The sequence below is a fragment of the Marmota marmota genome, unplaced genomic scaffold, assembly GCF_001458135.2.
Source record: "Marmota marmota marmota unplaced genomic scaffold, marMar, whole genome shotgun sequence".
Taxonomy (NCBI): domain Eukaryota; kingdom Metazoa; phylum Chordata; class Mammalia; order Rodentia; family Sciuridae; genus Marmota; species Marmota marmota.
Window position 1 is genome coordinate 33,194,792 of NW_026000082.1, and position 22,168 is coordinate 33,216,959.

At 35.6% G+C, this 22,168-nt stretch overlaps 1 protein-coding gene across 46 annotated transcripts in view; it reads right to left on the reverse strand.

Moving 5' to 3' along the window:
• Window positions 1-22,168, reverse strand: part of Epb41 (erythrocyte membrane protein band 4.1) — a 173,388-nt gene that overhangs the window by 87,216 nt on the left and 64,004 nt on the right. For 45 of the 46 annotated variants that reach the window (XM_048815947.1, XM_048815952.1, XM_048815957.1 and 42 more), the window contains exons 2-4: window positions 10,864-11,341; window positions 7,206-7,415; window positions 3,998-4,102 (exon numbers count right to left, since the gene is read on the reverse strand). In XM_048815947.1, coding sequence (XP_048671904.1) covers window positions 3,998-4,102; window positions 7,206-7,415; window positions 10,864-11,334 — 786 coding nt within the window. In that variant the 5' untranslated portion in view covers window positions 11,335-11,341. The remainder of the gene's footprint in view (window positions 1-3,997; window positions 4,103-7,205; window positions 7,416-10,863; window positions 11,342-22,168) is intronic. The other variant, XM_048815976.1, reaches the window with a different exon arrangement.

Genomic DNA, 22,168 nt, shown 5'->3' on the forward strand with positions numbered 1-22,168 from the left:
GTGGGGGAGAGAGGGAGAGAGAGAGAGAGAGAGAGAGAGAGAGAGAGAGAGAGAGAGAGAATTTTTTTAATATTTATTTTTTAGTTCTCGGCAGACACAACATTTTTGTTTGTATGTGGTGCTGAGAATCAAACCTGGGCCGCACGTATGCCAGGCGAGCGCGCTACCGCTTGAGCCACATCCCCAGCCCGTTTGTAATTTAATTGTAAAATAATACTACTATCATAATATCAATGGGAATGACATGGCTCCCCGATTGCCTGGAAGCCTCACAGCCAGCCCAGTAATCTAGTGTTAGTACTAGTGCTAGTCAATAGTGTTAGTACCTTTCCAAACCCTAATTAACATAAATTTTGGACCAATAGCATTTACCCTATATAAACCCCTAGAATAGCACACTCAGGCAGCAACCCTAATTGGGTCCCCTCTCACCCAAAAGAGTTTTGTTTCTATTCATACTTCAATAAATCCTACTCTTATTCTCACTTTTCTTGGTCTATGGATTTCACTCTTCAAATTCCAGACAAGAACCCAGAAAGAATAAATCGGCAGTGAGCTACTAGGGTCTGCTGCAACACTGGAGGGCATAGCCCACCATTAAAAGCTGCAATACCTTTGTCAGCACACAGACCCCACCTGTCAGCAGAAGTGGAGAAATTCCTTTTTTTTATTGAGCACTTACTACATGCAAGGCTATTCTGCATGCTTTCATAAAGATTATCTCATCATCATTCCTATTTTATCAATGAGAGGTATGAATAATTTACCTAACTCCCAACTAGTAAGGACAAAGCTGTAGTCTAAAGTTAACAATATGGGACTGGGATTGTGGCTCAGCAGTAGAGCACTCGCCTAGCATAACCAGACCCGGGTTCAATCCTCAGCACCACATAAAAATAAAGGCATTGTGTTGTGTCCATCTACACCTAAAAAATAAACATTAAAAAAAATAAAGTGTAACAATATGTTTCAATTTTTCAATTAATTTATTGAATGTCTGCCATATTGAGGGCAGGCAATGTGCTGGGCACCTATTTTCTTGAGATAATCACAACCTAGTGAAGAATATAAACAACAGCCGAAACAATGGATGAAAACCGACCCACACTAAGATGCAGAAATGTGAAATCTCATAACTCTGGAGCAGGAGATCCTAGTAGCTTGGTTCTATAAGGGCTTGGGGGGAAAGGGACCAAAAGTTATGCAGAAGGATCAAGAAACAGAAAGGTTCTGACCATGGTCCTGCTGGATATCCTTTAAGGACCTGATTTACACCACAGACTGACAATGTGCTGACTATAATAAGCCCTTGGTTCCTAGGATCACTTGCCCACAGATCTCCCTGGAAAGGTCTTATAGCTATCAGGGAAATTTAAGGTAGATTGTCCGCCGAGCGAACAGCACGCTAGCTTCATACTAGAGGTTGGAAGCATATTAGTTAACTAGTGAGATTAAAATAAACACACAAACTCAATTTACCTTTTTCTTTGACCAGGTCTGAGACGGCCCTTCCTCTGGCTCCTGCCTCGAGCCACCCGGTGGGGCAGCGAGGCTTACTCAGGACTAGCAGGAGAGAGACAGAGCACGCCAGGGAGTGGCCTTTTATTGGGGAACAAGAAATTCAGGGAAAAATTCCATCCAATGAAGGTCGAGGGGGACAGCATTCCAAGGTCAGGGTCAGTGACTGGTCTCAGGGTCAATGGTCAGTCACATCCCCACACGGATGAGCTCTGGCACCTAGAGAGGGTGGGGATTAGTTCCGACACAGTTTAGCCAGAACGCCTCACACCCAATCAGGGAGGTGCCCAATCACTTGCGAGAATGGCTTCCCACAAGATTGTGATTCAGAGATATCACCTTTCTTTTTCCAGAAATACTTTATGAGGGATATTTCCTTACATAGGCAGGTTTGCACTTTGCTCTTCAGCTTTTATATTCGATATTTTAAAAAACACTTTACACATAAACATATAAATAAAATAATTTAATATTTGCTTATTAAAAACTAGGATAGTAGAAACTGCTATAAAGAAAACTTTCCACAGGACAGAGTATGGACAACACCAATAATGGTAAAAAGTTTTCAATGAAACTGAAAAATTTTATCCCAATATGGACCCCAGAAACTCAACAGCAGAATTTCTTCTGCTGAAACCCTTAAATGAGCTAGCTTCTAGAAACGTGATTCATAGAAAATTTATTTCCAGCAGTGACTTTATTTACTGGGCAAGTTATGGAATTCTTAATTATTCTCAAATGAACCTTTTTTTCCCCCTACAATATAACAATACTCAATTTCTAGACATCAAAATTCTCATTAAGCGAATGTAAGATAAATATTTTTCAGAGTATTTCCCCAGATTCTTGGTAGAATTTTTTAGCTTACAGCTGCAGAAAGTTTTTCACTGTAGTTTTGGGATATTGTTTTATTTTTAAAATTAATTTCAATGTTCCTTTGCTAGTGAGAAATAGTTTTAATAAAAGCATGTTTGATCCTTTAAGGAGACAAAGTAAAGGTTAAGTTCTTAAGGAACAATATTAACCTAGTACTTGCTGGTAGACACAATTCTTCTGCTACAATCAACAGTTGTTCATAGGAGGAACAAACTTTTGCAAATTTAGAGGGAGCTACTAGGACTAAATACTTTTACTTAGGCAAATTGTCATTCTACTTCTAGTTTGCACTAACCTAAATAACCTAATCAATAGGATTTACAGTTGTTCAACGCTGCTGCCCCTCAACTATTTTTTTTTTTTTTTTTTGGTACCAGGGATTGAACCCAAGGACACTTAACCACTGAGCGACACCTCCAGCCTTTCGTTTTTAGACAAGGTCTCAGCTAAATTGCTGAGGCTGGCTTCGAACCTGTAATCCTCCTGACTCAGCCTTCTGAGCCAATGGAATTACAGGAGTGCAGCACCATGCCTAGCTTCAATTTTTCTTAATAATTTGAAATCATCTTGGAAAAAGAACCAACATTTTATAAAAGCTGCTCTCCAGGACTCCTCCAAACCCTGAGCAGCTCTCTAGATTCTTCTATACTCTATTCCTCACCTCCAGTGTTCAGCCAGCCTAGCTGGCTCTCAGTTCCTCAAACGTTACTCTCGATCGTAGGTCTTTACGCAGCCATTCTGTCATTTCACTTGCCCATTTTATCCTTTAGATTTTGGCTTGAGTATCCCCTCCCCAGAGAAAACTTCCCCGGCCATAACTCCATGACGTCCTGTACTTCCTTTAGTATAACAGTCATCACACCAGGAATCAATGTCATCTTCACTCTGAACTGGAAGCTCCAGAGGGCAGGGACTATGTCTTCCTTATTCACAGCTCTATTTACAGTATCAAGTACAGCACATGCAACCACTTGTTAAAAACTGGACTTAAGTTTTCATCAGTAGATTTTAAGCAAAAGATTTGCAACTTCAATTAATTGGCGCAGGAAATTCAAGCGTTCTGAGGTAAATGCCTGCCTTTTAACCTTTCTTCCCTCCTCCGTGAATGGGTGTTGTTACCCATTCTTCTCCTTTCGACACAAGTTAACAACTGGTTTCCTTTAAGATTGGGGAAAATGTCAGACTCGTTACATGATTCTTTTAATAATATTAAGAGTTTATTCTCTTCAATAACATTGCTTGTAAATTATGTATCATAATTACATCCATTCAACACATATTTATTATAAACTTCCTATGAATCAGATACAATACTAATTGCATAATATATGAAGTTACTGGCATCTGTTTGCTTGCAAATTAGGGCATATACCTCTTTACTTTCCCTACTATTTAAAAATATATGATAGATACTTTCTCTCAATGATTAAAGAACACACTAGCAATAGTATTTGCTTTGAAGGTAATTATAGAAGGAAAATCTGAGAAACCAGAACAGACTAAGTGCACTTAGAGAGACAGGTGTAACTACATTCTTAACAACAGTAACAACAAAGAATTCAAATAATTTGTCAGCTTCTTACACTGCTTGCAGTCTCCTTACCTTAGAGCTTACGCTATCCCAAATGGCTAGACCAAAGTAGTCTTCCTCCAAAAGATTGAGGTGTTCACATACTCTTTTAAGCAAATCTTGTCCCTTAGCATGTTTCTGCAATAAACAACATATTTTAGTTGAGGTTTCTTTTTCTTTTTTTTTTTTTGCAGGGGGGCTACCAGGAATTGAACTCAGGGGCACTCGACCACTGAGCCACATCCCCAGCCCTATTTTGTATTTTATTTAGTGACAGGGTCTCACTGCTTAGTGCCTCACTTTTGCTGAGGCTGGCTTTGGATTCACAATCCTCCTGTCTTAGCCTCCGGAGAAGCTGGGAGGCTTGCCTGGCTGAGGTTTCCTCTTAACCTTGTACTTAACACCAAATGAAATAAACTGTTACATTTTACTTTCCTATTTTACCTTTGGTTATTAAATTTCAGGTGGCCACACAGTCTCATAGAACAGTATGATTTAAATTACTGTCTTTCAATTCATCAGCTTACATAGGCAACACAAGAATAGTACTTTGGACACAGTTTCAATACAAAGCTACCTTTCCTCTACCTTCCACCCCCCATCTCCATCATAAACATACATTCTTTATTTGGGGAGCAATAATTCCTGAAACATACCGTGGGCCAGTGCCAGTCCCTGCAACCAGCTGAATCAACTGTCAGGCTGTGGAAATCCTTAGACCATCATTTTCAGAACAAATGTCCCAAGAGAAATATAACATAAAATTCTAGATAGCCTACAGACACTACCTATTGGAACAGCTCTTTCGGTAGTGCTACAAATCATTTTAATATTTATTTACCTACAACGTCAAACAACTCCCAAGTACTTGGTACTTATGCTCCCATTTATAGGAAGGAAAGGCCCTAACTTAGAGGCTGTGATTTAGAGGTAAAACGTCCTAACTCCTTTATTCACTAGCTTAAAAACTAAGCAGCTTCAACTAACCTGAGCCATTGCAACTAATACTAGCCTTCTTATCTATAAAATTATAAGAATATTCATACCTGTCCTACCTATTCACAGAAATTGTTGAAAAAAATTGGACATGCTAATGCCTTCTGAGAAATATATAAAAATATTTCTAAAAATTAAAATCAGTGTTGGGGATGGAATCCAGGGCTTTGTGAATGTTGGGCAACTGCTCTATCACTGAGCTACACTGCCAGCCCTAGGAATCTTTTTAGGCCACATAGATGACACATTCTCCACTTAATGAGTTATTTCAAATGACTATTAGTAATTCATACAAATGTTCATTCACCTCATTCTTAACCCATTTCTATCTCATCATTCTTTTCTTTTTCCTCCTGCTTTCACTACAAATGACAGAAGATGAGTTGAATATAGGTCCCTAATTCCCTTATTCTTAATTTTAAAATCCAGTTCTAAAAATTAAGTGTTTTTGGGAGCGAAGGGGGCACTAAAGTTCATTTGGAGGAAATTCTGACTGAAGCTATAAAGAAGCTACTTATGGTCTTCATTTATCCATCTTAGGATGAATCTTCATACATTTCACTATAGAAATATATTTAAGCCCTGCAGACACAGCTACAGACCCTATTGGGTGTATTGCAAAATTTGTGAAATATGCAGAATACATACTTATCACCTTTCTAAATTTCAATCTATTCTGAATTCTGAAACACATCTGTTCCCAAGGGTTATAAGTACAAGGACCTATATCCAGATCTTGGACTGAATAAGAATGAATTAATGTGGAATAGTTTTCCTATCTCTACGCTAGCTAGTGGCAAGAAGCAGAAAAAGTAAACTCTGGGTCTCTCCTAGGTTTCCCGGTGCAGTAGCTATCTTCAAAGGCAAAAGTACATTTTTCTTGATTTCCTTTTCAAAACTTGGAGAGAGAATATCTATTACTAAATATAACATAATATATTAGAGTTTGTATTTGGATATATTTGCTTTTGCACAAAATTCAATTTAGAAATAATCTGTTGTATACATAAGATATAAGAAAATGTGAACAGCATGTTTTATTCATAAAAGCTATTAGTAACAATCACAATAATTGCTCATAGTTCAAGCATATCATAATTGGCAATTACTGCTCTAGTTTTAAAAGTTAGTTAATAGATGCTGTATTTTAACTTGTCCTGAAGGAGCAAAAGAGAAACTGAATAACTCTGACATTTTAACTCAATAATGATTCAATTAATTATTCTTTCATAAAATATTAGGAATTTTAAGAAATGGTTTATTTGATCTACATTTTTATATGCTATCTTATGGCACTAAAGACATACATTAGATAAAGATTAAGATTTAGGTCTGGGAACAGAAATGTTACAAACAGAATTTTTTTGACAAACATAGGGAGACCTGGATCTAATATCAGAAATTGAGGCTATCTTGGGAAATCTAGTCATCAAAAAGAACTCTATAATAACAAATACATCTGTTTTAAAACCAAAAAATAGAGCACATTTTATTGCAAAAGTAACACATGCTTAAGTAACAAGATAGAGAAAGAAATTGGAGAAATAAGATTCACTCATAATCTTCTCACACCCTCATCTCCAGATAATCACTATTAACATTTCAATTCACAGAAATAGTCATCAGACCCAGCCACATCGATGTTTATAAGCAGGTCAATTCATAATAGCTAAGCTATGGAACCAACCCTTCAACAGATGAATGGATAAAGAAAACATAGTATATAAACACAATGGAATATTACTCAGCCATAAAGAAGAATATTATGGTATTTGCTGGTAAATGGATGGAACTGGAGACTATCATGCTAAGTGAAATAAGCCAATCCCAAAAAACCAAAGGTTCTCTCTGATATGCGGATGCTAACACTCAATGGGGAGTGGGGCAAAGAATAGAAGTTCATCAGATTAGATAAAGAGGAATGAAGGGAAGGGAGGGGAGATAGGAATAAGAAAGACAGTGGAATGAATCAGACATAACTTTCCTGTGTTCATATGTGAATACACAACCAGGGTAATTCCACATCATACACAACCACAGGAATGGGACATTATACTCCATGTATGAATAATATGTCAAAATGTATTCTACCTTCATGTATAACTAAAAAGAACAAATTTTATAAACAAGGAAAGAAATAGTCCTTAGAGTGGTCCTTGTCTCAGGCAAAGGCACCATTTATTCCAATGACATGAAACAATTTGTAAGAGTTATGGCTACTGGACTTAAATTAAAAGGCACTCACCTCCAAGACACATTCATAAACTGTGTCATCCAACAAAGAAACCTTGCAGTGCATGTTTCTGTGTCGTCTGACTGATTTCTGGGAAGCTTTTAATTCTCTTTCTGTTTTTGACTCAGGATCTTCTTTTACTTTTGTTTTGGAGCACTCTTCAATTCCTTCTCCTTCCTTAGTTTCAAAATCTAGATCTTCTGTGTGTTCTTCCTGAGCTGGCTGCATGTCCATGGCATCATGAGGTAAGTAATAAAGACATTTTACAAAGTGTGTTGAATGAATATACTTTTACCTGCAATAATCCTACCAATAAAAATACTAAGTGAAAAATAAAAATTATTAAAGCAAATATGTGGACATTAAATGATTATTTTTATAAAATATATTATGATCCCCCAAAAGATCTACAGACTTCACTATTCTCAAAATTTCTCAGACAGAATTCCATCAAATTAATAAATGATGGTTTCAGGTAAATTGTAAGACATCAATCCCTTGCTCTCAGTGTTATATATTCTTTCTGACTATGACATTATATGATATTGTTAAAGTCTGTCAAAACTTCATCATCTTGCTAGGCACAAGCCTGTAATTAGGAGGTTAAGGCAGGGGGAATCACAAGTTCAAGGTCAGCCTCAGCAACTTATCAAGACCCTGTCTCAAAGTAAAAAACTACAAAGGGCTAGGGATGTGGCTTAGTGGCAAAGCACACCTGAGTTCAGTCCTCAGTACAAAGACAAAAAACTTTATCCTTTCTGTCCCATGCTCCTAAATTTTAACAAAATATGAAAAATTATGCTGTATATGTGTAATAAGAATTGTAATACATTCTGCTGTCATTTTTTAAAAATCAATTTAAAAAATTAAAACAGGGGCTGGGGTTGTGGCTCAATGGTAGAGTGCTCACCTCGCACGTGTGAGACCCTGGGTTCGATCCTCGGCACCACATAAAAATAAATAAACAAAATAAAGATATTGTGCCCATGTATAACTAAAAAAAATTTAAAAATTAAAACAAAAAAAAATAATTATATAAAATATGACTTGCCACATATTCTCAATTTTACCAATGGGACCTATTTTAGCACATTGAACAAATATACATAATAGGTTAAAGACTACCTGTTAACTCCTTCCTACCAGGAACAATCATGCTAAATGTAAACAAAATTCAAAGATGGAAAATACATATTGAAATCTGGGTCACCTAGGATAATCATTAAGTCATAACACAGGAGAATCGGATAATATTTTGGCAGCCATATTTTTAATTTCAACATAATACAACTGCTGAAAGATTTTAACTAAACCTCACTAATTCTTTTCTTTCAAAATAATACATGGTTGACATCTAGGAAAAAAGGACTTAATGACTTGGCTCCTGCATTAGATACTGAAGGTGGCCTACGAGGCCCATACCCAACCTTCACAATATCTCATGCAGCCTCAGGGAGGCCTTCTTTAGCCATCATGTCGCCCTATCCCTGCTCTAGTACTTGTCACTTCAGCACCATTTGTTGCCTTCATAACATTTATCATAAATAAACTCTAATTTTATACTTAAAACTTGTTTCCTCCATTAGCGTACAAAACCCACAAGAGTAGGAACCATCTGTTTTATAATGAAAATAATGACCAATATTTACAGTGAGCCAGTTACTGTCCTAAGATCATTACTTACAGGAATTCATTTAATCCTCATAATAACCCTGTGGGGCAGGTACTATTATTATCTCCACTTGACAGTTGAGAAACTGAGGTCACAGAAGTCAAAGTAACTTGACTAGGATAATACAAGTCACACACCAGTTGGCTCCAGAATCCATGATCTTAAACCTCTTCGCTATAGTGTAGTTTTTAATTTATCAAGGTACATCCACCCTAAGGCTGACACACATGGTAGGATTTCAATAGGTATTTATGGAATGAATAAATAAATAAACATTAAAAAATATTTTGGTTTCCCCCAAATCCAAGCTATCCTGAATGAAAACTGATACAATCCTATAATGCAAACTCAAACCCTTATTCACACGTTCTGATCCACTAGGTTTTGATTGCAAATACTAGTTCCCAAAGGCCTAAAATAGTTTATTCCTTTAAATAATAACCACTTGAGATTTTATTAACACTACTAACTTATTTTGTTAATTTTTCTCCAAACATACATAAATACCTGCATATAATTTATCTTACTTCTGAATTAAGTCTTGATGAGATTTTAGTTAAATCTAAAATTAACTTTGTCTATCACCTGTTTCATAGATTTAAATACAAATCTAGGGCTGGGGAGTGATAGTGGTCAAATTATATTGTTAAAGTGTGCACATGTATGAATATGTAATAACAAATTGCATCATTATATACAATTTTAATGCACCAATAGAAATGTGAAAAAAAATAAATACAAATCCATGATCTTTCGACAAAATAGACAAGTTCTGATTCAAATGCTAACTAAAACAAGATTTTTCCTTTCATAAAAGGAAGAGGGAGCAATTAAAATTCCTTTGAAAGTACCAGACTTCCTGAAAAGCAATGTAATTTAACTCTTTTGATATTCCAAAAATTAAAGTAGTGACATCATAATATGTGGGGTTTCTTTGTTTTCTGTCTTAAATTTTAAGGTATTTATTTTATAATGCTTATATGGCAATACCTGAGAATACATATAGGGTTTCTTTGCCGTTACTGTCCATGTTTAAAAACTGAGTTATAATAGCTAACATTTATTGAGTGCTTATTATATTTCATGTTTTACAGGTTCATTTCTTTTAAACCTCACAAAAGTCCAATGAGGTGGATATCACTGTCCCCACTGTGGGAAGGAGGAAAGTGATAAAATGAAAAGTGTCACTTCTCTATGATTTGAACTCCCTGGTCTGATTCTATTGTGTATATTCAAAGTGATTACACTATACAGCAAATCCTGTTTTCAACTTTGTTTCAATAATAGCAAATGCACAATTACCATCTTATCCTAATTTTCCCTTTAGCATTCTGAATATACAAGTACTATTTCTAGAAATATATATAATCTTTTAAGAAAATTCTAATATATATATATATATATATATATATATATATATTCCAAACTTTAGACTCAGGCCCTATACTAATAAATGCTACACAGTGATAGAAAGAGCTAGAGTTCCTCATCTACGTCTTACATTCTGCAGTAATAGAATCTAGTTGAAGAATAAGGCAGACATGGTTCTAATCTATCTCATACCCTTGGATGGCTTGAATCTATCATACAGTTTTTCTAAAAAGTTCCATAAAAGGACAACATTGGGTGACAACTATTCCATTTCTAAGAATTTCACCAAAATGAACTCAAAACAACCTAACTTCTTTTTCACTTTCTCATTAAAATCCTGAACTTTTCCATATGACAGCAAGATGATATATGGGCTGAACAAACTCACTTGATACTTTTCTTTCATTTCCTTTTCTTTGATTTACAGACTGTATCTTTTTAAAAATCAAGTTTCCAGTGACTACATTAATTTCTTTAGAGTGCTAACTCCAAAGTTTTATCTTGTTTATCCTTAACAACACCAAAGTTAACTGGCTCATAAGAAATGAAACCAAATGTTTTTCAGTGAAATGAAGTGTATAACCTGTCTCCATTACACGCCCTCTCCCCGGGTTGACACCTCCTTACCTGTGTTTCTGCACTGCTTAATGAATGAAGGTCCAAGGAAGGATCTGTTTTGAGCTCAGGTTCAGGTGCAGCAATTGGGGCCTTTAAAATAATTTCTTCATCGAGACTGGTTCCAAATTCTGTCTCTTTCTGACCTCCTTCACCTCTTTCTTTATCTGACTCTCCCTCTTTGACTTCTTCCTCAGAGACCTGAGATTTGGGCCTTTTGAGAAATGAGGAGAGCAGTCGCGAGAGGCCTCTGCTTTCTGACGTCCGATCCTTATTCTTGTTCAGGTCTTCGTGAGTTGGAGTGTCTCCATTGGATGTCTTCAGCTTCTGCTCACACTGATTGTCCCCTTCAGCTGCTGCTTGAGAAGCCTCTTCCAGTTGAGCTTCCTGCTGTCCTGAGTTTGTGGCTCCCTCGCCCTCTTCCTTTTGTTGTTGGTGCTGAGAATTTTCAGCCTCGACCACTAAACTCTTCTCTGTTGTCATGATGTTGCTATGAAAAAGAAGATGGAAAAGAAGAGCTCTTCATAAACAAAACATGTAAGTGTAGGCAAGTACTTAAGCCCTAAAGAATTCATATGTTTAGGTATTTAATCACCAACAAACAGAACTCCAATCCATTAAACATGAAAGACTTTCCATTGAAGTACAAAAACATTTTACCTATACATCCTGTTTAAATTGTTAATGCCTTGAGTCACTAAAGATATGCACATAAAGAAATTAGCTTAAAATAATACCTATTGCATCCATGTAGTGAACAACAGACATTAAGTTAAATGCTCAGAACTGCACATAGCAAATACCATTTTATCCCTCCTAAAAAAGGGATCTTGTTGCATATTGTCCCTTGAGGGTATCAATATGAAGGTACAGAATTTGCAGAAATTAACCTCTGAAAAATTCTCCATACCCCAAGAGATGATTAAGTTTAAAAGTTCCCCAAGTCTTTATTCTTCTTTCTTATATTCTTAGAATGAATACACATCTCCATTGAGGACAGCAAACGTGCCAAATGTGGTGGTACACCTATAATCCCATTGACCTGGGAGGCTGAGGGCAAGAGGATTGTAAATTTGAAGCCAGCCTCAGCAACTTAGTGAGCCCCTGGGGATGTAGCTCAATGGTAAAGCACGCATGGGTTCACTCCCCATTACAAACAAACCAACCAACAAAAAACAAACCAGCAAACAGAATTCTGATTATTATTAGAGCAGACAATAGTGATGAGAGATACACAGTGAATCACAAGAGATTTCCTCTTTCAGGAGTATCCTATTTTAAGCTCTTGCAAGCCATTTTTATTTCTAATATGATTTTGAAAGTTCAGCATTTTTGAGAGTAGGAAATGAAACTATTAAAACAGAGAAACAAGATAGAGAAGAAAATTTTAGAAAGCAAATATTGATTCACTTGTAGGGAAAGAGAAGAGGCAGGCTGTAGAACTTTCAAACTTGATTTCTAGGCTTTTGAACTCAAAATCCCTATGTTATTAATCAAGCTTTATGATAAGAGCCAAAGAGCACTATCACACCTAGTTTAATAATAATAACCAACACACAGGGAGACTTTTAAAACACTAGGCTATGAACTTGACTATCATTGATCTTATGTGATTCACTGTTACATCTAAGAGTACTCCCTGCCCATCAACAGCATGTTGTTATACTGCCAATGAAACATTTCCATATGATTTATACCAAGTAATTTTACTTAGATATTGATAATCTGAATTAATGAACTGTATTTAACTCATTCCCTCCTCAAGTCCTTCACATTTGCTGTTGTCTGTACTATGATGCTCTTCTCCTGGCTCTTTGAAGGTTGGTCCCTTTCTCATCCTTACTGCCCCGGCTCAGATGATACCCTTTTTGTGATGTGTCTCCACACACCGTAGCTAAAGTGATGACTCTCACTGCCCCCATTGTATTCTCACAAAAGTATTCTTTTGGAACATACTGAAACAATTTCAGGTAATATAATATATGAAATGATAGAAAACAATGACCAGGAATTCAAACAATTCAATAATCAACAGAAATGCTACAACTCAGTTTACAAAAGAAAAAATAAAAATGAATGCTGAAGGACAGTTTGTATGTGTGTTCTTTCTACACTTGGGTAGCAATGCTATTAGTAAGAATGAGAAGGGGGAGAGAATAAACATAAAAATATAAATTCAACTGATAAATCATATAAATGAAACTATCTTAGTTTAGCTCTAAATTCAACAAAAAGTTGGGTGGGGTGACAAACACCTATAATCCCAGCTACTTTGTAAACTGAGGCAAGAGGATCTCAAGTTCAAAGCCAGCCTCTGTGAGAACCTGTCTCAAATTTAAAAAGGGCTAGGGGTGTTGTTCAGTGGCAGTGCAACCCCGGGTTCAACTCCCAGTATGACAATAATAAAAATATATTGCAAAAAAAAAAATTCTATGGACCATTAGCTAAAAGCTCCTGACAAATCAGTTACACATACTATCAAATTCTTCATACTGCAAATGATAGGAGAGGTAACCACAGGAAGACACAAAGAAGTCAAGCAGCAAAAACAGGATAAAGGTTCTACAAACAGGCCCTTCCTGTATAAATGATACTCTTTTCATTCTGGATACAGAATCCAAAAGAAGATATCTATTTACTTGATGTCAGAAAGAAGCCTCCTGATAAGAAAGAAAGAGAGAGAGAGAAAGAGAAAGAAAGATAGATAGATTAGTACAGCACTGAAGACAAGTGATGAGTCCCATTTCATCTCAATCCTAATCCTCCAAACCCCATCTGGTATCAACGATACACTTGTTTTAATAATATGCATCTGCATATTCAAGCAAATCAGAAATGTTAGAACCCCAACACCCAGGAGATTGAAAAGGTCAAATGAGAACTTACTTTCTTTCTTTTTTTTTTTTTTTTTTTTTTANGTGTCCTTGATTTTTAAAGCCGTGTCATTAGTACAGTTTTTTTTTTTTTTTTTTTTTTTTTTTTAATGTCTAACATTAGTACAGTCAATGCTCCATTAAAACTTCTTCAGTGGAAAACTTCATAAAAACACTAGTTTGGCAACATTAAGAAAACTTACCTTGCCATCAACATTTAGGGATGAAATTTAATGACTCGATATTGGTAATAATACTCTTTAAATTAGTTCACAGAGGATCTATTAACAATTACTGGGTGCTAATCAGGTAAAAAAGGATTTACCTTGGCTGTCTGAGAAAGACCAAAAAAGAATACACAATTCTTAAGGAGATGAGAAATAAATACTGAAACACAAGGCAGTACGTTAATCAGATAAAAAATTATGAGAGAAATCAATGAAGTAACACAAAACTATAAATTAAGAACTTTAAACTAGAGTGATTAGCCATGCTGAAATGGTGGCTTTTAAATTAAGCTTTGAAAGATGAGTATAGATGTCAACAGAAAGAGACTTAAAGGGCAGTGGGCAAAAGGAATTCCATGCAGGGCAACTGGCATTAATGACACCACTCTAGCTCCTCAGGAATTAGCAAGAATTTCAGAATGGTTGGAATAAGGTTACAATTAGGAAGTAGTGGGAAGTAAGGTTAGAATAGTTATCACTAACTAAACTAATTGCAATCAGAAGCATGCCTATAATCCCAGCAGCTTGGGAAGCTGAGGCAGGAGGATCACAAGTTCAAAGCCAGCCTCAGCAAAAGTGAGGCACTAAGCAACTCAGTGAGACCCTGTCTCTAAATAAAATACAAAATAGGGTTGGGGATGTGGCTCAGTGGTTAAGTGCCCTTGGGTTAAATCCCCAGTACCAAAAAAAAAAAAAAAAAAAAAAAAAAAAAGGTGGGGGGAGAAGGTGAGAGAAGAGGAGAAATGGAAGCTACCATTTATGGAGAACCTACTAAATGCCACACATTATTCTAAATGTTTTACTATGTTATCTTACAACCATTCTGTAAGTAGACATTCTCATTTCCCCCAATAAATAAACAGGCTCTGAGAAGTTAAAACATTTGCCTCAGTTCACACAGCTAAGCAATACTTTAATAAAACTATTAATATGTTATAAAGTGGCAATTCCTTTGTAAATTCTCAGGTTGTATCTGTCTCAGAGGCTTCTGCCCCAGAGATGCTTCTGTGTTAAATAAACCCCTATTGTTGAGAAATTATGGACAGCCTCTTCAATTCAGCCAAGATCACTGTGTTCTCATCAATTTCAAGTCCCACAACCATGTGCAGATTTTTCTTTCCAGAGAGTACATGTGAAGATGGAATGGGGAAACAGACACAGGCAAAAATGACAGCTTAGGAAAGGACGTGAATATTATTTTAAATAATTTGGTCTTCATCCTGAAGGTGGTGGAGAGCCACTGGAGGTTTTTGGTTTTTTTTAAAGTTGTACATGGACACACAATATCTTTATTTTGCTGAGCATCGAAACCAGTGCCTAACACATGCGAAGCAAGCGCTCCACCACTGAGCTACAGCCCCGGCCCCACCACTGGAGTTTTTAAATAGGGAAGTGAATAAATAAAGTGGAAGCAGAGAGTAGGATACAAGTTGGATAAATTCAGGTTATCGATAAACACTCACAATGGGAATCCCTGGGAAGCTGAAACAAATCCTGACTGGACAGAGAAACTTGAAAAGCCTTGCAACCAAGGCTTCCGAATTACTGCAGCCCTTGGTTTCTCTAGCTTGTTCTCATTAGAATGCTTCTCATTAACCCTAGCAGTTTCAGGTCTGACCTTAAAGGCATTTTCATAATACACCTCTTTGGGCCCACTTCAATAAATGGCTTAATGAAAGACATACAGCAATGGAACCAAAATAGAAGAGAGATGGGCATCTCACAACTCTCTCAAGACATTTTCAGAAATACTCTTAATTTTCTGTTTTTCTTATCCTAGTAAATGGCTCAATCATACCATCCAGACCTCAAACCATAGACCTCAACACTGTCTTTGCCTTCTCCATTTCCCTTCCCAACCAAATCCGTTAGTCCTATAGAGTCTACCTCCAACATATTTAGAGCCGATTTATGTTCCACCTTCTCTGCCACTATCAGGTTTGTGCCAGTCTCCACTTCTCACTTGAATTACAGGTCCTTAATTAAATGACACGACTTCTTCCTACCTCACCAGCCTCACTTACCTCCATCATTTTAGTCTACACAATGTGAAAACAGTTTACAAGAAAAACATTTTAAGGTCTTGATTGAACATGCCCCAACAGAAATAAAATTCTAAATCAGCTAACAATTTTAGCTGCATTTCTAGAATTATAATGACCACATTTGACACTTCAACATAAATTTTGAGAATGTTACAATGTTCTAGGTGCTATAGTATGCAGGAAGCTACACTAGTGAGAAAGACAAAAGAAGTCTCTGACGTCCTGGACTTCACTTTCCATCTAGAATACAGTGGAATGTAATAATCCCTCTGTTCACAGTATTTATATTGTATTGTAAATCTTACATTCAGTTCTAGGCAGTTTACCCTAAAGAGAACAGACTCCATGAAAGAAGAGATAGAAGATAATGATGGAATTTAAGACTGTATCATAGGGTAAAGATATGGTGATGCTTAGCCTAGTAAAAAAAGAATCCAAAGAAGGAATGTGATTGGTACGCTCACAAATTTCAAGAGCTGCATGTGTTTCCTAAGGGCAAAAAATTACAGAGTTTTCATCTGAATAAAGTAAAAAGAAAAAAATCCTAATAATTAGAGATAACCAATGATTAAATAAATGGTGTACTTGTGAATTGAGTTGATCCCTAGGGAGCGATGGGGGACTAGATCTAGGACTCCCCATATTAAAATCCACAGATATTCAGATCCCTTGTACAAAATGGCATGGTATTTGCATAAAACCTACATGTGTCCTCCTATATAGTTTAAATCTCCTCTAGTTTACTTATAATACTAAACTCAATATAAGTGTCGTAAAAAGCTGTTATGCTGTATTGTTTAGGGAATAATGACAAGGGAAAAAAGTTTGTGCTTGTTCAGTCAGATGCATATTTCTCTAGTATTTCCTATGTGCAGTTGGTGGAATCCACATATATGAAACCAACACATAGAATACATACTATTATCACCAAAAGTATTCACTCAGGCTGAATGCCCATCTATCATGGATGCCAGAGAAAGATTTCTTCTATTAAGTGGGTCTTTACATTAACTGAACTCTAAAATCCTATCCAATGCTAAGATTTACAAATAGGAAGGAAGAAAAATAAATAAATAAAGGGACATTAGAATAGAAATGCAAACAGGTTATTTTCTAAATTACTTTTTTATTACTTTGTGTGTGTTTGTGTGTGCATTATGATTAAAATGTTATGATTAAAGACAGTTGGATATAATCCAGGGTCTTGTACATGCTAAGCAAATGCTCTACCACTGAGCAATATCTATACCCCTTTTTACTTCCACAGTACTTTTTTGAGTTTTGTTTTTTTTTTTTTTATCTCACTCAGTTGCCCAGGCTGGCTTCAAACTTATATTCCTCCTGTCTCTGACTCCTGAGTACCTGGAATTATAGCCGTATACTACTCTACTATATCTGGTCAAATGGGTTATTTTCTTATGTTATAAATTCAGAGTTGCTATGTGAATTAGAAGAATAAGGAAGTGAAAAAATGAAGGATAAAAAGCCCTTTTACATTTCTAATCAGACAGAATCGAATGACATTCTTTCAGAGAAGAAGAAAAGGTGTTTAAGAATTGAAGATCATGCCAGAAAATAGTTTGTTTCCCAATAACACTAATCCTCCCAAACTCCAGGAAAGTGTCTTTCCTTTATGACATAATTTACATGCATTAATTTGCACTTCTAGAAAAAATAGGATACCACCAATGTGGTTTTCAGAATAAAAATGGTAATTTTCCCTCTACTCTTCTGAAATTATTTGGACCTTAAACTACTCTTCATGAAAACTTGTTTGCCATATTTAGTAAATCAGGAATGTCACCAGCATGAACATGCTGTTTTCAACTACTTGGTTTTAATTTAAGTCATTTCTATGGTGACTAATATCGTTGAATCAACTCATTCAAAGATATTTTTAAATAAACAAACTTACTCATCTTCTTTTTCAAAGATCAATTTTTTTTAACTTTCTGTAGAATTTCAAGCTTACAGTTAGAAAACATCTAGATAGATATATTCTGTCTCTCCCAGAAGAACATACTACCTGATGATTACTGGCATAACTATGGAAGAAGTGAGATAAACTCACTTTCCATACCTTTATTTTTACTCTTTTTAAATGTCAAAGTGTGTTATTTTAGCCATTCTGGAGGCAAATCCTTATGAAATAGATTATATGCTTGTTACATTTTCAAAATCTATAGAACCTAATTAAACCTTTATTGATTTAGTCATCATTCTGAACTTCAATTACTGTACAGTGCTAATGTCCTCAAGGGCCACTGAAGTCCCTTGGGATGGTTAGCTCTGCCAGGATACCTGAGTACTAGGCTTTTCTTTCTTCTTCTTCTTTTTGTTTTTAATCTGACTTTAATAGTTTTCCTGTTTGTCCAGTTGCAAAGTTAACTCACATTTCTTGCCTGCCACCTGTCAGGGTGGCTTGCCAACAAATAGCATTCTACATCTCCTAATATTCTATTAGCTAATCTATCAATAAGTAGGAAACCAAATGACCATGTGTGTCAAAAATAAAACCAAATACTAAAACTATTGCTTCACAACACTGGAATAACTCCAATACATGGATTTTATGAACTGTGTTTTAGTTCTTCAAATGCCACATAAGATTACTTTTGAGGTTCCCATTTTAACTAGCCAAGCTTATTAGATAAATCACCCTCAGATAAATCACATCACTATAATGACCATCCTCTTTCTTTCCAAATAGAGACCAAAAATTTTAAATATTATTTATGTAAAGTATTGCATTCATAATATAAACTCTCTGTAAAACATAATACAAAGCACAGTAATAATTTAGCCTTAAAAAGGAACAGAAAGGGAAGAGAACCATATAGATAATGTTTAAAAGCATTAAAAATCTCAAGGTAAGCATCAACAAAGCCTGAAGATTTCTAGCTCCAAAGAAGTTTTAGCTAGGACTATGAAATTTTTCTTACTTTCTTATTTTTATTATCTTTGAGCCAATCAGTCTAAACATATTTTAAAATTTCTCAACTCAGGTTGGGATGTAGCACAGTGGTAGAGCACTCACTGAATGTGTTCAAGTCCCTGGGCTCAATTCCCAGACTTTACAATAAATAAATGATTTTTAAACTCAAGAAATTCTTAAGATTTATTATATTGACAAAATTTTACTTTAAATAGAAAGCTACAGGAAATTAATGTATCAGATATCATCTAATTAGAGTTCATATATGAATCAGAAACTTCCTTTGGACTGTGGCTTGTTTTAGTCGATATTCTGGTGAGTGGAACAGATGTGGTGGTTGTCTCCTGCCATAGTTAAATATGAAAATTTTTGTGGACTATCAGAAAATGTAATATTGGCAGAGGCAAAACTGAGTAATGGAGTATTTCAAATCTTAATTTGCTAAAAGCATCTAATAAAATTATTGACTAGCCTTGATGACAATTTTCTCTCAAAAGGGAAGGATTCTCCTTATTGTGGATTTAATTCTGAGTGATAAAGAACAATGCGTTGGTGATATGAACATATCAGGAACCATGTCAGAAAACAACAATTTCACAAAGTTTTTATGCAGAGAAAAGAGATAACCATCAAACACATAAGCTTATTATTGATAAATTTTAAAAACATTTAAAGCAAAGTAAGATATAATTGGATGACCAAGGATTCTACAACAATATAGAACTTGTTTGGTCATTACAAAAGTAATGACCAAAAGATTAAGGCTAAGTAAAGGCAATTCTAGAAAGAGAAGTTCTACATTTCACTTCGCTGTATAATATACATATCAGGTGGCCGGTTCTTTGCTAATACTTGAGAATCTGGCAGTGAAATTTTCTCAATACAATCAGAAAATTTTAGAAAAGCATGAGGGAAGCTGGGCACAATGGCCCACATCTGTAATCTCAGTGACTCAGAATGCTGAAGCAGGAGGATCACAAGTTTGAGGCCAGCCTGGGCAACTTAGCAAGACCCTGTCTCAAAATTAAAAATGGCTAGGGATGTAACTCAGTGATACAGTACCCCTGGGTTAAATCCACAGTCCTCCAGAAAAAGAAAAGTATGAGAAAATTATTAAAGATAGTAATGAAGAACAGGGAGATTATAAAGAAATAAATATAAAATTGAAGTGTTAAAAGTAGCATTGCAAAGAAATACCTACAAAAGTAACGACCAAAAGATTAAGGCTAAGTAAAACAATGGAGCTTAAAAAAAAAAAAAAAAAACTGATAAAAATGGCAGAGTAGAGGAGGAAAGCAAAGGAGGAAAAAGGAAGGAAGAGGGAGGGAGGGAGGAGAGAGGGGGAAAGGAAGGTTAAATTCAGACTACACCTTGAGAGAAAAACCCGTGTTCTTTCAAACCAGTAATATAAAGAGGACTCTAACAACCAAAGATAGTTCAAACCAGTAGAAGTAAGCTTGAGAGTTAAAATATATTTTCAGTCCCAGAAAAATTATATTACAAAGTTCAGAAGTAACTAGTAAACTGGATTTCAGATTCACTACTATACATGGACTTTTATCAAATTTGCAGCTAATTGTGATTGAATCCTAGTTCAAAATCATTTGAAGCTGGAAAAATGGACCAAAATCAACAAGCTAGAATTTAAAGGAAATGTAGGTTTTCACACTGAGATTGAAAAACAATTATGAAGGAAAAAAGTAGCAGTGAATGTCCACCAAAGAATGGATGAATAAATTAACAATAAATTCACAGGATAAAACCCATAGCAGCAAAAATGAGTAAGAACTACACGTACACAGGTACATATACACAACATAGATGACTCTCATGTTTGATGAAAAAAGCACGTCAAAGAATGTAGTCCATGTAATGCTATTTACATAGAATTGAAAGATATACAATATACAATGGATGATATAATGTATCTATTATATTATGTATCAATTATAATGTATCTATTATATATTGTATGTCTTTCAATTCTCCATATATGTACATATATATTGCTTAGAGATACATATGTAGTAAAAGTGTGAATAAATGAATAATCACAAATTTCAAAACAGTTGTGTTCTCTAGCAATAGTAAGAAATGAGATTGGGGGAGGACATGACAAGGCCTCTCAACCATATCAGTAATGCTTTATAAATTGGGTAATGTTTATCTTTTTCTATTTTTTAAATACTTTGTATTTTAAAATACTTTGTATTAAAAAGAATTTAAAAAGCTATTAGCAGCTTTTTAAATTACATGTGGGAAAGATCTAACTTGGTAACATTATTTCCAGAAAAGTTCATATATGCCAAAAATACAATAGGCTTTCTAAAATCATTAACATCTTCATTTCTTTTAATATTTATTTGTTAGTTGTAGTTGGACACAATATCTTTATTTTACTTATTCATTTTTATGTGGTGCTGAGGATCGAACCCAGGGCCTCACACATGCTAGATGACTGCTCTACCACTTAGCTACAACCCCAGCCCTAACATCTTCTTGATAGAAGTGTGGTATCCACATTGTGGGAAATAACGGAGACATTGTTACATTCTGAGCACTGCCTTCTTTTTTTTTTTTTTAGGGGTGGGTACCAAGGACCAAACCCAGGGCACTTTATCACTGAGCTGCATCCTCAGCCCTTTTTTTGAGACATGTTCTCATTAAATCTGGCATACAACTTGTCACTTTCCTGCCTCAGCCTCCTGAATCACTAGGATCACAGGTGTGTGCCACCATACCCAGCAGAGCACTGCATCTTAAGCAGGACATGAGCAAAACAATATATCCAATAACAAGAATGATGAGGTATTTAGAGACCATGACTTCGGATCATCCATCAAAAAAGTAAGGACTTCTTTTTCAGAAGGATAATGAAACTGAAGGAAGAAACTATATGAAACGACATTTAAGATGAATAGATAAGCAAAATGCTGTATATACATACAGCCTTTAAAAAGAGCTTTTAGGTCAGATGTGGTGACATCCATATAAGCTCCAGCAACTTGGGAGGCTGAGACAGGAGGATCGTGAAATCAAAGCCAGCCTCAGCAACTTAGTGCAGTCCTAAGCAACCTGGCAAGACCCTACCTCTAAATAAAATTAAAAATGGCCGGGATGTGTCACAGTGGTTAAGTGCCCCTGTGTTTAATACCCCAGTGAAGAAAGAGGAGGAGGAGGAGGAGGAGGAGAAGGAAGAAAGAAAGAAAAGGACTGGGGATGTGGCTCAGTGATTAA